The following is a 16,757-nucleotide window of genomic DNA, read 5'->3' on the forward strand; positions in this document are numbered from 1 at the left end:
GCGCTTCAAAATGAGACTAATCATGCCTATATTTGGCCGAGCTCGATTTTTTGAAGAAAGTGCGCTCTAATGCAAAACTGTCATAACTTTCTTAGGAGTTGATCAAAACGCATGCAAAATAAACCAATCGCCTTCGCTTGATTAGTGCTTCAAAATAAGCCTAATTACGCCTACGTTTGGAAATTATTGATTATCTGAAGAAAATGCGCTCCAATGCAAAACTGTCGTAACTTCCTTAGAAGTTGTTCAAAACATGTGAAAACTATCTGCATAATTTTGCCTTGATTAGCGCTTCAAAATGAGCCTAATCACGTCTACTTTTGAGCAAACTTAATTTTTTGAAGAAAAGGCGCTCCAATGCAAAAGACTCCATAACTTTCTCAGTTGTTGTCTAAAACATGTGAAATTTAGATGTTTCGTTTTACCGTGGTTAGCGCTTCAAAATGACCATAATCATGCCTATATTTGTTCAAGTTCGATTTTGTGAAGAAAATGCGCTCTAATGCAAAACTATCGTAACTTGAATAAAGGTCAACTGTCAAATGACCTGTTCTGAAACTATTCTCTCCCTTATTTTAAAGGCTCATAAAAATATTTTTCTCGGTCTCTTTTGATCTCTTATCACCAATTCTCACAATTTCCATTTCCACATTGTCCCATTTAACATAACCACATTCATTCAAATATTCCCATTTCCGACCTAATCACTTTAAAATTATGTTTGGTCGTTTTCGAAAATACGCCACTTATCGTCTGATTTCTCTAATGTATGTCTACATAATGGCTCTGTATTCTCTACAAGTTGACAGCGATCTTGATGCCCCAATTGCCGATGGAGATGAATAATTTTATTCCGACTTTTTCGAAGTTTTATGTGCGAAATAAACTATTTTTATCTTTTCAGGACTTTTTAAATTAAAAAAAAAGCAGAGTTGCTACCTGCGAATCTCAAACACTCTAATAGAACGACCCACCCCCTTTCCACTAACTTACAACTTTGAGTTAATTTATCTCATTTCCTGTGAGAGATATCAAAAAGTTGTCAACTGAACCAGCGGCTGGCCACCGCGAACCTTCACGAACCCCTCCTGACCCACACCAATAATGTTTATTATTGTAACTTATTTTTTTCTGTGATTTTGTAGCTAATAAACTAATAATTTTTAAAAAAATCAAGAATTGGTAAGAAAAGATGAAGAAAATCAGCAGGAAAGATTTTTTCTAAAAAGAAACACTAGGTTTTGCGAGATCAAACGAACGATTTTGCGGCATGCGCCTTTAAGCTACCGTAGTCTTCTCGCTTTTCGAAGCCTGTTTGTTTTTTTTTTTCGCTGTTCTATTTAGAATTTCCTTCAATTTTCAACGAGAATTCATTTTTTTTTCAAATTTCGCGCGTCTTTTCTTTTTATCTTCCGTTTGTCTGTACGTCCGGATGTCCCCTCTCCCCGACCTACATTCAGCGTCGCGCCGGAACGCCACGCATTTCGAACTGTCTGCGTCTCCCCTGTTCTCCCTTTTCTCTCGCTCTCTCCGCCGCAGCTTCGTCTCTCGTTATCTCTAGCAGTCTCTTCACAAAACACCACTCTCTCGTTTTTCTTGGATCAATGCCAACTGCTTCTGTGTCCTCTCTTCCCGCTCCCAGAAACCGCCCCCTTATGTTTCATCAACCGCAGAGAAGGCTTTTTCTCTGTCTTCTCTAACCACCCTCTCACTTGGAAAAGCCCTCTCTCTGCTTGGAATTCTGCGGTGGCTGTGGTGGTGGTGTGTTTTCTGTTTCTACTCCTCTATTCTCTATTATTTGCACATTTTTTTCGTAAATATTTCATTTTAAAATAAAATACTCTATCTCTTTCTTTTCTATCTCTCTATCTTCCCCTTTTTCTCGGGAACAGACCTCCGAAAAAACCGGTTTTTTTGTCTCGTCACTTTGATTCTCCGATTCCATTAGATTTTATAATAAAAAAGAGATATCAAATTTCCATGAAATTCTTCTTTTTCAGTGTTGAAAATTGTTTTTATTCTGTTAGAAATTGTCTTGAAAACTATTCGTGGCGAAACCAAAAATACAATATTTGAGCATGCGCCTTTAAACTACTGTAGATATTTTTTATTAGAGTTTCGAAGACTATTTTTTCGCATACAAACTTGGATTTTTTCTACGATTTTACAATTTTAAACATTTTTTCAGTTTAAAATAAATAATTCCTTCTAATTTTAAGATTTTTATTCCATAAAAACGATATTTTTCCTTGAAAATGAAGCAAAAAATAATAAAATGCTTACCGTAATTTAAAGGCGCAGACCTAAAATTTATTTCTTGGGCATCGCCACGATTTCAAATTAGCTGTTTTTAAATTTTTGTTTCTGGAAAAATTAACATTTTCCAGCCGATTTTATTCGTTTTTTCTCGCTTTTTCTTGATTTTTACAACAAAATAAATTTTTTAAACATTATTTTAGCCCCAAAAACCAGTTCCTCCCCCAATTTTACCCCGCTATCATGTCTTTCTGATGACTCATTGTTGACGGGTTGGATACTTGTTTTTTGCGCCGTTTTTCCATCATTAAGTGTTCGTTTTCTGCCGAAAATTATGTGTTTTCTCATCGATTTTCAATTTTTTCAAAAAAAAAAAAATTTCCAGGTCCCACCGCCTTCAAACTCTCTCTCTACTCGTAATAACACTACTAAATGGCCGATTTCTGAAAAAAAATTAGCTTAAAAATCATCGTCGAAATGTATCCGGACGGGTTGACCGAGAGCGAGAAGCTCAAAGTGAAAGAGTTGTGCACAATGGTCAATATATCCGATGAAGACGCTCTGAAGCTGTTGAAAGGTGCGGAAAATCGAGAAAATCATGAAATTTTGATCTAGAAATGTTGAATTGTAGTGATTTTGAAGTCAAAAACAATTTCTGAAAAATATGACTTTCCAGAAAACGACTGGGACATTCAAATTTCGTCTCGCCGAGTCTCAAAACAAGAGGACAAAACGCTAGTCCCAGGCACATCGAAAGGTACAAAATCCTCTGAAAAATTTGAACGTCCCGCCAAACCAAAATTTCAGAAGACGTCGATTTGGAGCGTCTGTCGAGCCGTCTCCGCGTTCATGGTCTCGCATTCTATCTGCCGGATTTCGGCGGATTTCCCAACGAGTTTCGCACGTTTCTAGAGAAGGATCTAATCGAGACGCAGACACAGAAACGGTTGGAAGCCTCGAGTGAGTTTTTGAATATTTTTTGAGTTGAAATCGGTCGAAAATGGCCTAACACAGCGTAAATAAGTTTAAAAACGCTCAAAAACCGCTTAAAATAGCCTAAAAATGACCAAAACGGCGATTTTTCCACAAAAATGATATGTGGCCGAGTTTTTTGGATTTCTAGGCCACCACTTAGTTTTCTAGGCCGCCACTCAAAAATGACCCGAAACATTCAAAAAAAACATTTGCGGCCGAGTCTTTTCAAAGATTCCTAGGCCATTATTAGTCTAGAATTCCCCTAAACAGCTATAAAAATAGATGGCCGAGGTTTTTCGGATTTCTAGGTCATCAAAAACCGAAAAATCTGAAATTTCAGGACATCTCAACTGGTGGCACCAATTCGGCCAAAAACTGTACCCATTATCGACGACGGGGGATGGAAATTGTCTGTTGCATGCCGCTTCATTGGGTGAGCAATTGTCAAATCTAAATTGCTGAAAAAAGGCTTAGAAATCTCAAAAAATAGCTGAAAATAGGCTAAAAATGGCTGAAAATAGGTTAAAAATAGTCTAAAAGTACGAAAAATTGGCTGAAAATAGACTAAAATCGGTTCAAAATAGGCTCAGAAAGGCCTTAAATAGGCTAAAAATGACTGAAAAATCGAATTTTTCAGGAATGTGGGGCGTTCATGATCGTCAATTGTCACTTCGAGAGACACTCTACGAGCTGCTAACGAACGGAGCCAGACGAGAAGCAATTCGGAGGCGTTGGAAATGGGTGGAGCACCATTTGAATCAGGTACAAAAAATTAGAAAAAAAATCATTGGAAATGGCTGAAAATCGTTAAAATTGAAGTGGTTTTGACAACGAATTCGATGAAATTTCAATAAAAAGTGGCTGAAAATGGCTGAAAATCCACAAAATTAGAGAAAAATGGCCGTTGACTTGAAAATGGCTCAAAATATACTAAAAATAGTCAGAATTGACGAAAAAATGACTGGAAACCCACGGAAAATAGTCAAAAATAGGAAAAAAAATAGAGGAAAAATGATTGAAAATAGCCTAAAAATGGCTTCAAATTGGCTGAAAATTAGAAAAAAAATTGACTGAAAATCGGAAAAATTGGAAGAAAATTGGCTGAAAAATTGGAAGAAAATTGGCTCAAGCTAAGGCAAACGTTGACCAAAAATTGTCAAAATTGAAGAAAAAAATGAATTGGGAAATTTCTAAAAATCGTCATTATTAAATAGAAATTGTGCTGGAAAATGTCTAAAAATCTGCTAAAATCGTCAAAAGTTAGAAAAAATTGGCTAAAAATCGGCTGAAACTTGGCTGAAATTTGCCTAAAAGTCGCGATAATCAAATGGAAAATGAGCTGGAAATGGCTGAAAATCACCCAAAATTGGCTTGAAAATGGCTGAAAATGCTGAAAAGTAACTGAAAAATGGCGAAAATGGCTACAAGGATTGAAAGTTAGAAGAGGAAAATAATGAAAAGCTGGCCGAAAATTGGCTGAAAATGATCAAAATCCGACAAAATTTGACTTGAAAAACGGCTAAAAATATACAAATAGTCAGAATTGACGAAAAAATGAGTGGGAAAAGCTGAAAATTGCTTAAAATTGTCAAAAACTGAGAAAAATCGGGAAAAAAACAGCCGAAATTTGCCTAAAATTTGCCTAAAAGTCGTCATAATCATAAGGAAATGAGCTGGAAATGACTGGAAATCACCCAAAATTGGCTGAAAAATTGATTTAAAAATGGCTGAATTTGTTGTTTTTTTCAGCCTATTTTCCACCATTTCCAGCCAAATTCAGCTCAAATTTGAAAAAAAATTGGCAGAAAATTGCTGAAAATTGGCTCAAAATCCTCCAAACTACCCTGTAATTTTCCAGAGCAACGACCTGGCTCTAACGCTGTCTGAAAACGAATGGCAGCTGGAGTGGAACGTCGTGCTGGGTCTCTCCTCGCCGTTGCCCCGGAAACAAGACGATAACGGATCGAATTCGACGGACCAAATCTACGAAAGTCTCGAGGCGATCCACGTCTTCGCACTGGCTCATGTTCTGAAGCGGCCTATCGTTGTGGTGTCGGATACGGTAGGTTATGGGTTTGGATGAAATTGGGCTTAAAATCGGCTTAAAATTACCCGAAAATGACCTAAAACTCAGCCAATAATGGAGGAATTTTTGACTTCCAGTTCAGCCATAATTGGCTAAAAATCGGCTTGAAATAAAACCGAAAAGGTCCGAATTTCACCCCAAAAATTGAATTTCGAACCTAAAATTCAAAATTTCAGATTCTCCGAAACGCAAAAGGCGAAGAGCTATCACCAGTTGCGTTCGGTGGCATCTACCTGCCCCTCGAGTGCCGCCCATCTCAATGCCATCGATCTCCGCTCGTCCTGTGCTATGACTCCGCCCACTTTTCACCACTTGTACTCATGAGAACGGAAACTAACAATAAACGTGAGTTTTGGCACTTATTATGAGCTCAAAATCGGTTTTTCGACCTCAAAATGATCCTAAGTCGTCAGATTCGATGTTTGGTACGCAATTGCGGACCTGGCATCAGATTTGACGCCAACTTTTGATTTTTCGCAGAAAAACAGTTTTTTTTTCAGAAATAATTCCAATAATCGATGTGAATCGGAATCTGCTGCCAGTGCACTTTGCCGTTGATCCGGGAGAGAATTTCGATTGGACGCGGCTGGATAATAATGATTTTCAGCAGAGTGACATGTCGCAAATCGACAAACTCGCGCTTATCAGCCAGTATATGGATATTATAAGGTGAGCAGAGACCCCCTAGAATGGAAAAAGTCATAAAACTTAGCTGGCCGAGTTTTGGATTTCTAGGCCATGGTCGAAAATTGGCTTGAAAATTACTCCTTACTGAGAAATAGCGCTGAAAAATTAGGTGGCCGAGTTTTGGATTTCTAGGCCGCGACCAGGAAGTCGGAAAAAATGACAGTTTTGTTCTCACGTCTCGGGTGGGCTAGAATTCCAAATTTTGGTTTTCTAGATCACTAGTCGGATTTGCTCCATTCTGGTACTAAATGGCCGAGTTTTCCGATTTCCTGGGCCTCATATAAAAAGCTCTTTGTTGATGGCCTAGTTTTCCATATTTCTAGGCCATGACCAGGAATTTGCTTGAAAACTACTAAAAACGTCTTAAAAATCAACCTCTGATGTCCTAAAAATTAGGTGACCGAGTTTTTGGATTCCTAGGCCACCAATAAAAAACTCGTCCATTTTCAAAGAATTGGTTTTTCCAGCTTTTCAGCTAGGAAAGTGTATATGGCCTAGTTTATTGAATTTCTACGCCATTATGAAGATCGCCTGGGTTTAGAGACCCTCGAAATTGACCCTTATGTTGAAAAAAATCATCTGGCCGAGTTTTTCAAAATTCTAGGTCATCAACAACGAACTCTTCCATATTCAAAAAATCGATTTTTGGTCAGCTTTTCTGACGTTTTTTGAATGTATATTTCAAAAATGCGATTTCAGATAACCGAGTTTTCCGAATTTCTAGTCACCATTCTTCCAGACTCGACATCCGCCGTGGCTCGATCCGAAGCACGCGCCGTGTCCGAAGTGCACACGCTCAGCTGACAGAGAATGGAAACAACAATGGACACGCCCACAATCAAAACCACCGTAATCCATTGACACTTCCACGCGACACATCGACGTATGGAGACGATCTTCAGAATCAGCAGATTCAGAATTCATCGTCAGCGAAAGGAATGACTCTGGCGTCGTCTGGAATCGCCCAAGGACGTCATGAGAAATGGAGACTGATCAATGAGATTCGAACACATGTGCTTCGTACGTTCCGCATCTCGACGACAAGTAGATCAAAAGAGAAATCAATCGATACGGACGACTGTATTGCGAGGATGAATTCCACGTGTGTGCTGGCTTCAGAATTGCTGCCGACACATCATCAGTACATGGATAAGATAATCAATGAGTACATGAAGAGTGCCAAACAGCGGTTTCAACAGAATCAACGGACCGCACAGGCGGATTCCAGGAAGAGGATTAGTCGGAGTTTCAGTGCGAGCTCGTTGATGCTCACGTGTATTGGATGTGATTCGGTGAGATTTTTGGATGGAAAAGTATTCTGAAAATTGAGTAAAATTTGGCTGAAAATCATGAAAATTAGGCCAAAATCGCTGAAAATAGCTGAAATCGGCCTGAAACATTGCTTCAAAATGGCTCAAACCAGACTAAAAATTTCCTAAAAATTGAAGAATTTGAGTCCAAATTTAGGCCATTTTTAGGTTATTTTTGACGGATTGTAGCCTGAATTACGCCTGTTTTAAGCCAATGTTTAAGCCCAGGTTTGGCTTATTTTGAGGCAATTTTGAACCATTTTCAGCCCAAATTCAAGATATTTCTAGCTTATTTTTGACCGAACCTAGCTGAAATTTAGCCTACTTTTGATCAAATTTTCGACTTACTTAAGCCCATATTTAGCTAATTTCAGTCTAAATTGAGATCATTTTCGGACTAGAAATTATTAATTCACACCTAAATTGGTGCTAGCTTTGGCTCATTTTTTCAGATCATTTTAAGCTTGTTTTTGGCTTATTTCAGCGTTTTTCAAGCTGAAAATTTCAGACAATATCGTCACTATTCTCCGTTGCGTTTTGACTATTTTTAGTGCAAATTGGGTCAATTTTGGCATTTCAGAACACCGTTGGCTTGTTTTTTTTTTTGGCTTATTTCACCGATTTTCAGTCAAATTTTGAGCAATTTTCAGTTAATTTTCAGAATGATTTCAGCCTACATTTGGGTAATTTTTTGCCTATTTTTGTCCAGTTTCAGCCAATTTTTCAGTTTTATTTTTTGCAGGAATTCAAACCAGCATCACAAGTGACGAATATCATGTGTGACCAATGTTTCGCCTGGCAAAAAATGTCCGTTCTGAAATCCACGTGTGATCAATTCATGTCGGGACCACCGTGCAAAAGTTCGACCCTCCCATCGTTCGGATCTGAAGGCCCGACGCCACCGTCGACGTCTTCTGAAAAGGAGAATATTGTGGAGGTGCTGAGTGTGGTGTCGAAGGACGGGACGAAGGCGAAGACGAGGTGAGAAAAGTGCTGAAAATCTAGGTGGCCGAGTTTTCCGGATTTCTAGGCTACGGCCAAGGAATCGCTTGAAAAGACGTGAAAACCTTCCAAAATTGACAAAAAAGTCAGAAAAGTCCTGAAAATGTGGGTGGCTGAGTTTTGGATCTCTAGGCCACATCCATCATCTTGAGTCTAGTGGCCTAGAATCCCGAATTCCAGTTTTCTAGATCGCTAGTCCATTCCAGTACTAGATGGCCTAGTTTTTTCGGATTCCTAGGCCACCAGTAGTAAACTCATGGCCTAGTTTTTCGGATTCCTAGGCCACATCCACCATCTTGAGTCTAGTGGCCTAGAATATCAAAATTCCGGTTTTTAGGTCACTAGTCTATTCCGGTACAAGATGGCCTAGTTTTTTTTGGATTCTTAGGCCACCAGTAGTAAACTCATGGCCTAGCTCATTGAATTCCTAGGCCACCAGTAGCAAACTCTTCCATTTTTCAGCATGCGCGCCGTGGAAGACGAGAACGGCATCGTACACTACTATATGGATGATGACGTGGCACCGGAGACGACGGACGATTGCTCAGCAGAACTAATCGATAAAATAGACCAAAATTTGGCCAGAATTTAATATTTTCTCTAATTTTCTCGGAAAGAAAATCTCCTTTTTTAGACAACTTGCCTCTCTTTTTTACTCACATTTTTCGCTCATTTTCGCCTCTAATAGACATTGTTTTTGTTGCTTTTTGGTCCACTTTTTGAAGAAAAATTCAAAAAATGACCCCCTTGGTAGTATTGTTGTTACAACACAGTTTTTTATTATTAATTAGAAAATTTTTGAATTTCCTCGTTTTCTCTGCGTCTCTCGCTTCTAACACTCTTTTTTATCATATCTTTCTCTCTCGCTTCTCTTTTTTCTATCCATTTTCTGTCTTCTCTTTCTTTTCTACATCGAGCTTTTTTCTGTGATTTTTTCTCTCTCGCCCAACTATTTTTGATAATGCAAACGCGCTCTAATTCCAATTCTAATTCCTAACTACACAGATATGAAAACATTTGGCCAAACATTTAAAAATTAAAATATACATAAATCGTTTTATATTTGAACCAGTATTTTCAGAAGTTTGACAAGAGACAATTTAAGGAGAAAACTAGAAGTTTCTAGCGTTAATTTAAAGATTTTCGGGTTACTGTACCTCCGAAAGTACGCAAACACCGAATGAGAGCTAGAAGGCTGAACATTTGTATTCAGGGTGAAAAAATAGCGGGAAATTTGAATTTAACAATGAAAAATCTCGAAAATCGAGCTAAATATAAATAAATTGATTTGAATTTTTAAAAAAAGTTTTTCGGACTACTGTAGTTTTGAAAGTACGCAAACACGGACACTAGCAAAACAGCGATTTGCAGACTTTGATTTGTTCAAAATTTCGCATGATAAATATGTGAAAAACTAAATATGGAATTTTTCGTTGTTTTTGGGCTACTGTAGGTTTGAAAATACGCAAACACCGAGTATCGAATTTTGAGCTGAAAGTTGGGATCTAGACCAAATCGATAGCGGGAAATTCAAATTTTTTATTCATTTCTGCTAGTTTTGCAGTTTACACCCTCCACAGGATTACTGTAGCTTCAAAAGTACGCAAACACCGAAAAAGAGCTAGAAGGCTGAAATCTTGGGTATAGTATGGAAAAATAGCGGGAAATTCGAATTGGACAATAAAAAATCACGAAAAACGAGCTGAATATGTGGAAAATTGATTTTGAACACTTTTAAAAGTTTATTCGGGCTACTGTAGTTTTGAAAGTACGCAAGCACGGACACTTGCAAAATCGCAATTTGCAGACTTTGATTTTTTCGAAATTTTGAAGTAAAAAGCAAAAAACTAGAAGTTTCTATCGTTATTTTGAAGTTCTTCGGTTATTTTCTGGCTATTGTCCATTCAAAATAATCGCGCGAATGAACGAGTAAAAAAACGTGTAGAGAATCCTCAAATCTGTAGAGATGCAGGTTTTTTTACTCGTTCACGGTGTTTTTTTCAGGACGTAAAGTAAATGTTCTCTAACGCGAATACCGTAGTTGAGCGCGCTGAGTATCGACGCGCATGCATTAAACTGAACGGCCGAGTCGCTACGCCTGCATTCCATCAAAAAATGCGCGAATTCAAAATTACTTTTAAAAACGTCCCGGAAAAAAACACCGTGCTCGTTCACTCGCGCGATTATTTTGAATAGACAATACTGTAGCGCCAAAAGTACGCAAACACCGAATATCGACTTTCGGGCTGGGACTAAATTTGATGCGGTTTTCGACTAATATAAGGAATGCATATAAAGAAATTAATCACATTTTGAATGCTGGAAAAATAGTTAAGGATTTTAAAGCAATGAAAAGTGAGAAGGGCTGGAATTAGCATGAAAAAAAAACATTTTGAAATTTCGGTGTAGCTGGCTTTCATAACTTTGTCAATTTGTCAATCGCAAACTGTTCCACCATTCTCAAAAACTCCTCCTCCGTTTTGTCCCAAACTCCAAACTGAGCGTCCTCGCTTGAATTAGAACGGATGCCACACGATTATCTGATTCTCTAACTACATATGCGTGACTGATGATTGGCTCCGTATTTGGTTGTTCATCGTCATTACACTCGATGTATCTGAAAAAGGAGTTACTGTAATCACTCTAATATGTAGAATGGTCTTCTAACTTTGAACTAATTTATCTGGTTTCCTGTGAAAGATATCAGAAATCTGTCAACTGATAAAATGTTGGAAATTTCATGATAAGTATTTTGTTAGTTGACCAGTTCTTGATATCATTCATAAAAAACAAGATAAATAGGCCCAAAGTTAAAAGTCAAGGAAATTATAGAAAATTGTCCATAACTTGTTTCGTTTTGAAGATAAAAACTGTATTTTTGCACTAATCGAAAGAGCATAAAATGTTATACTTGCTTGAAAAATTAAACATATTCTTATCATAAATTTTATATTTTATCGATTAGTGCAAAAATACAGTTTTCAGCTTCAAAACGAAACTAGTTATGGAAAATTTTCTATAATTTCCTTGACTTTTAACTTTGGGCATGTTTATCTTGTTTCCTATAAAATATATCGAAAAGTGATCAACTAATGAAATGTTGCTGATAATATGGTAAACATTTCATCAGTTGACTACTTTTTGATATCTTTTACAAGAACTGAGATATATAGGCTCAACGCAGACTATACCAAAGTGATTACTGTATTCCATCAAAATATAATACTTACACTCTGGGCACACTGTGTGCTGGTGGTTGTTTTGTCGCATCAATATATCTTGCTCCAATTTCATTGAAAATTTGAAGCTGGGGAACGCCATTACAGATAATTTTGATTTTAAGATATTCCAAATTCTGAAATCCCTCTCCTGATTTCCATTTTTTTACAAAATCCATCAAATGATGAAGATTGCAATGTGTGCATCTTAAAACTGCCTGTCTTCCCTGATAACGATGTAAAATAGCTGGGAAGGTGTGGTCCCGTTGATCGATTTGAATCGATTCAGCCTGATAGAGCTTGGATTCCGGATTGAATTGCTCTTCTGTCGTTCTAGCAGTAATATGAATAAATTTAAAAACAGGAGATGCGGTGAGAAAGTTTTCGAGGGTTCTCATTTGAGTAAAGAGATATTCCATCCCGATCTCGCATGCTGTGACGTTCCGGAGTTGTCGAATAACGTCGTAATCGCTACCTACATAAAGAAATGTCACAGTGGTCCCGAATAAATCAAGAAGGTGGTTATGGAAAGCAATGATGGCTTCTTCGCTTCCATGCATTGTATTTGCCAGGGGGAAGCATTGATTCTCTCGATTGCACATTCTGAAATATTGGTTATTGATTAGTGATAATAGACTTTCAACATTGAGCTCTCTTTTCTCGGTTCCCGTGAAATATATAAAAAGTTGTCAACTTATAAATTGTGAATCACAATATCATGAGTGTTTTGTATGTTGACACATTTTCAATATCTTGCATAAGAATTGAGATAATGACAGGTTTCGATAACTGACCGAAAAGTAACACTCTCTCCAGATATCCTCAATTGAAATAGTTTTCTTGTGGCGTTGAGATGCCATCCATATGACATTATCACATCTCTCCTACCCTCTTTGTAGGGAATATAAACCACTTGCTGGCCCCAAAGACTGCTATATTTAATATTTCGGACACTTTTGAATCGGTTTACTTGGGACGCTTTGATTAGATCCTTCATCTTTTTGGAGAGAAAGGACAACAGAAATAGATTCGAGTATTCCATGTTGTCGAGTATCTGATTTTGAACCAGATACGGATATTTGAATAGTTTATTCTAGAAATTGTAGAGGGACAAGAATAAATAGGTCAAGAAAATAATAATGAATAAGGAGGACGTCTGATGAGGCGGTGGTGGCAGATGACACAGTAGATACGCTGTTCAGTCGTTGTGACCTCTGTTTGGGTGAGCAATGGCCTCCTAATCCTCTAGTAATTGTTTCCTAGTGAGCAGCAAAGTGGTGTCAAGACGCACGCAATCGATCTGTTATGTATGTTCCTAGGAGATTCCATGTCTTAGAATATAAAATGAGTCAAGAAATGTCAATTTTAGGTACATCCGATAGTTGGAGATTTGGTACTTCTGGATAAAGTTGTCCTGGAAGATTGGAATTGTGTTTTCCTTACTATAAGAAACTGGTCTTGTAAGACTATTCAACCGGGGATGTTCGGAATTTCGAAAATTCCGATTTTAAAAATTTCGGAAACTCAAAATGTTCCGATTTTAAAATCATGGGATTTTGGAATCTCACAACATTCCAATCTTGAAAAATTCTGAATTTCAGAATTTTGGTGTTTTCGAAAATTTTCATAATTCGAATTAGAAATTCCATTGTCCCATTGAAAAAAACGTTAAAAACATTCAAAAATTGACAGAAAGATTTCGACAGCCTGTTATAACATTTTTAATATTTTGTTAGTTGACAACTTTTTGATATCTTTTACAGTATTCGAGACAACTAGGGTCAAAGTGCGCGTGCTGTCGTATCAGGAGCTTGAGCTACGCCGTCGCGCCGCCGGCCATATCTCGGTTTCTAAAAAAGATATCAAAAAGTGTTCAACTAACAAAATGTTACTGATAATATGATAAACATTTTGTCAATTTACTTACATAGGAACCGAGATAAAACATGCCAATGTTGACAGTTTTTTTTCCCATTTGAAGTGATCGGTTCGGGTCCGACAGGTGCCAATTTTCTATTCAGGTTTTTTAAAATGAATAAAAAATGAATACTATTTTCAGCTCTGCTTTGCTCCGCTAGAAACTTGGACACTAAAATGCAAAAATATCAGAATCCAAAGCTGGAAACCGACTCCAAACTTGGTACCATGGGTTCAGAAAACGCTGGACAATTCTAGAGATTTGAAAGTTTTGGATATCAAGGGACATGGGAATTTTATTGAAATTGGAGAATCGGTTCCTGGATTAACAATTTTTGAATCTCTAAAACTTTCGGATGACACAAATTTGACAGATGAGGATTTAGAGAAAATTGAGGCAATGGATTTGTTTCTTTGCTCCTTGAGGATTACGGTACGAGCAGTGAAAAAGAGATTGGAGCAATTCCTAAAATATGGTAAAGCTACTGACGAGTTCCGAATGTACATTCCAATGCTTTCAAATAGAACGTCAGTACTTTGAACCTTTATATCTCATTTCCTGTAAGCGATATCAAAAAGTGGTAAACTGATAAAATGTCGGTGATATTATGAGAAATACTTTGTCAGTTGATTGATTCCTTATATCTTTTACCGGAACCGAGATAAACTAGCTCAAGTAGGGTGGGTGTTCTTCTATTGGAGCATTTAGTACTGGGGAGAGGGGGTGTTCAAGTCTTTAGAATCATTTTATTTCTATTTCCAGCCAGAAAGTCTATCCGACCAAGATCCACCTCCATCTGGCAAGTCGTATCCAGTCTTGATGGGTACACTGTTAGGAAGTTGAAGGACTTCGTACAAAGTCTAATTGGAAAGCGCCAGTTTGGCAATATGGTGCATGATCTTTTCATGGAAACTGTGGCTCGCATTCCGTTTGAAATGCACGCGTGAGTTCCTTTAAAAAGACATTTAATCAGAACACAATAAATTTTCAGATATCTCTTCTCAAATCAGCCGATCGATCCTGCAAGAAAAAAGTCTTTTTTTTAATTATTGTTCTTTCTCAATAAACGATTAGTACTAAATAAATGTGTTATTTGTTTTAATTTAATTTCAGATTTCCTAAATTATTTTTTTAAAAAATGTTCCTATCTAGATATCCAGCTGCTAAAGAGCACAGAATTAGAGTCCTCCAGTTGTGCATCAGACCTGCCTATGTCTATTTCGGTCTGACAGATTTTTCCTCTGGGAAATTGGGATTGCTAATCCCATATGCCTACGTCTTCAGGTCAAACCCCACCTGGTCCAACCCCTACCCTCTTTCTCTAGCACCCTCTCCTGATCATATTGTCCCTCATCTTCACCTCTATCCAACAGTTCTCTTCTTTTCCCTACTTTCATTCATACCCTTTTTCCCTGACGCAGTGTGTATGTGTCTGAATTTCTTTGATTTTTTCTAGAATTCACTATTATTCCTTCTAAAAGGCACCTAAAAATGAATGGAGCCTTCTATCGATTTTCCTGAGAATTAAAAAGGTGAGCAATTGGTTGTCTACAATTTTTAGGATTTTCCCTTATTTTGGTCCAGAAACCACACTTCTAGCTCATCTAGAAGCCGAGGTATACCGTTTAGAAGAAGCGCAGACAGTGTGTCTCGTTGTCTGCGCCTCTAGCCTCCTTAACCTGTATCTCGGCTCCTAGAAGAGCTATGAAAATGGTTCCTGGACCAAATTGTTTCTCAAGAAATAAGGAATTCAGAAATATACAAAAAGTATTAATAGTGATCAATTTGAGAATTGTGTTTCAGATGCGAATGCACCGGTTGTTCGCTCAATAGCGTCGTTAAAGCTAAGAAAGACCACAACGAAAACGTCAAGGTGACGAGAAAACGACTGGACATTGGTATTGTTGTGTAGCCAAGCGCCAAATTCAGAAAGGTAACAAGCCAGTGAGAGATTGTTGATTTTTATAGTTCCAGTTACAGGCGAGTTCATTGCTACGTTCGTCGGGACGTTATGTGGGCCTTTGACTGCAAATGGTCTGAAAGCTGGTACCATCAATGTGCGGTATTCATATACCGCGACCAACAAAAATAGCATCAAACAGGTGACTAAGTTGCTGAAATCAAAGGAGTATGTACGATATCTGAGGGTGAGAACAATAGCAATCAAAAATACTGTGAAATTCGCTTTTTCAGAAAGCATACCACTCGGATATGATTATCGATAGAGAAAGACAACTTCACGCGGTTCTTCAACTACAGCTGCCAACCAAACTTAACAATTGTGAAGTGAGTCGTATGCAAATGTTCTAAAAACCACAATCTTCTTTTTTCAGGGTCTGTTCTGGAGTCAGTGGATCTCAACCTAGTGTTTATTGCCAATTTTCATTTCTTAACTCATTCTTTTGTTTGTTGTAATAAAACATACATAGTACAATGTGTTTTGTATTTCTAATCATGAGTCTTATCGGCACAAGTGAAAAATATCTGAAAAATCGACACAGAGTCAACTTGTATCGACTCGTGTCGTGTCGACTCAACTGTCGCGTCGAATCGTGACATCGTTGCCAACAAGGACGAACTGTCGAAAGAAGTCAACAACTTCATCGAAACGAGAGGAGGAAGAAAAGTGTTCCAACAAATAGTCCGCGAACGCGCCATCCAATTTCTCAAGAACAAAAGCGAGTCCGACATCGCATGGACATATGAACACGTTGTTGAGATTGAGAACGGCATCCGACTCCTTCTCGAACAAGATGAAGAGTCAGACTCAGATTATGATGACTTCTAGGGTTTCCAGTTGCATTTATAAAATATACGTTTATCCATTTTATTTCCGCAAAAATTTAACATTTCTTCTTCTTTTCTCTCCTCGTTCCTCCAGTAAAATAATGACCGATGACCGATGTAGTTGTCGAAGAACCTGAAAACTTTAGGCGGAGAAGTATTTAGATGCTCAATTCCAATCTAACCGCAAAAATCGATCCAAAACAGCTTTCTTATGTCGCATCGAAACATCTCTCCACTTTCTTCCATCGAATTTCTCTCAAAATCTTGTAATTCATCATTTCTTTCCTTTCTCGCTTCGGAAATTCATCGATATTAAGAAGACAAGAAGATGATCGATCGACGAGAGAAGAACCTGAAAAAGTGCATCGGAGAAGAATTTAGATGCTCAATGCCAATCTAACCGCTATTCTTCGACGTCGCCCTATCGATTCATTCATCGTTCTCCTTGTTTACGACAGCTGGCACCTGAAAAGAGTATTTTTAGAAGATAAACACAGGGAAAATATTCAAAAATAGAG

General features: G+C 37.7%; 3 protein-coding genes across 3 annotated transcripts; 2 read left to right on the plus strand and 1 right to left on the minus strand.

Annotated features, from left to right (window-relative positions):
• Window positions 1–2,733: 2,733 nt before the first annotated feature.
• CBG22120 lies at window positions 2,734–8,908 on the plus strand (the record flags this gene model as incomplete). The annotated part of the gene is made up of 11 exons (XM_045241711.1): window positions 2,734–2,833; window positions 2,933–3,013; window positions 3,064–3,216; window positions 3,572–3,664; window positions 3,869–3,993; window positions 5,090–5,293; window positions 5,494–5,662; window positions 5,818–5,986; window positions 6,744–7,296; window positions 8,057–8,295; window positions 8,779–8,908. 11 exons carry the CDS (start codon window positions 2,734–2,736, stop codon window positions 8,906–8,908), a joined length of 2,016 nt encoding a protein of 671 aa, XP_045097485.1.
• A 1,843-nt stretch (window positions 8,909–10,751) lies between these two features.
• CBG22121 lies at window positions 10,752–12,136 on the minus strand (the record flags this gene model as incomplete). The annotated part of the gene is made up of 3 exons (XM_002638850.1): window positions 10,752–10,826; window positions 10,873–10,933; window positions 11,547–12,136. The coding sequence occupies 3 exons, from the start codon at window positions 12,134–12,136 to the stop codon at window positions 10,752–10,754; spliced, it is 726 nt and encodes a 241-aa protein (XP_002638896.1).
• CBG22122 lies at window positions 12,089–15,818 on the plus strand (the record flags this gene model as incomplete). The annotated part of the gene is made up of 6 exons (XM_045241726.1): window positions 12,089–12,148; window positions 13,594–13,927; window positions 14,215–14,395; window positions 15,256–15,350; window positions 15,433–15,599; window positions 15,786–15,818. The coding sequence occupies 6 exons, from the start codon at window positions 12,089–12,091 to the stop codon at window positions 15,816–15,818; spliced, it is 870 nt and encodes a 289-aa protein (XP_045097486.1).
• Between the last annotated feature and the right edge of the window lie 939 nt (window positions 15,819–16,757).

The sequence above is a fragment of the Caenorhabditis briggsae genome (assembly GCF_000004555.2).
Source record: "Caenorhabditis briggsae complete genome, chrI, whole genome shotgun sequence".
Taxonomy (NCBI): Eukaryota; Metazoa; Nematoda; class Chromadorea; order Rhabditida; family Rhabditidae; genus Caenorhabditis; species Caenorhabditis briggsae.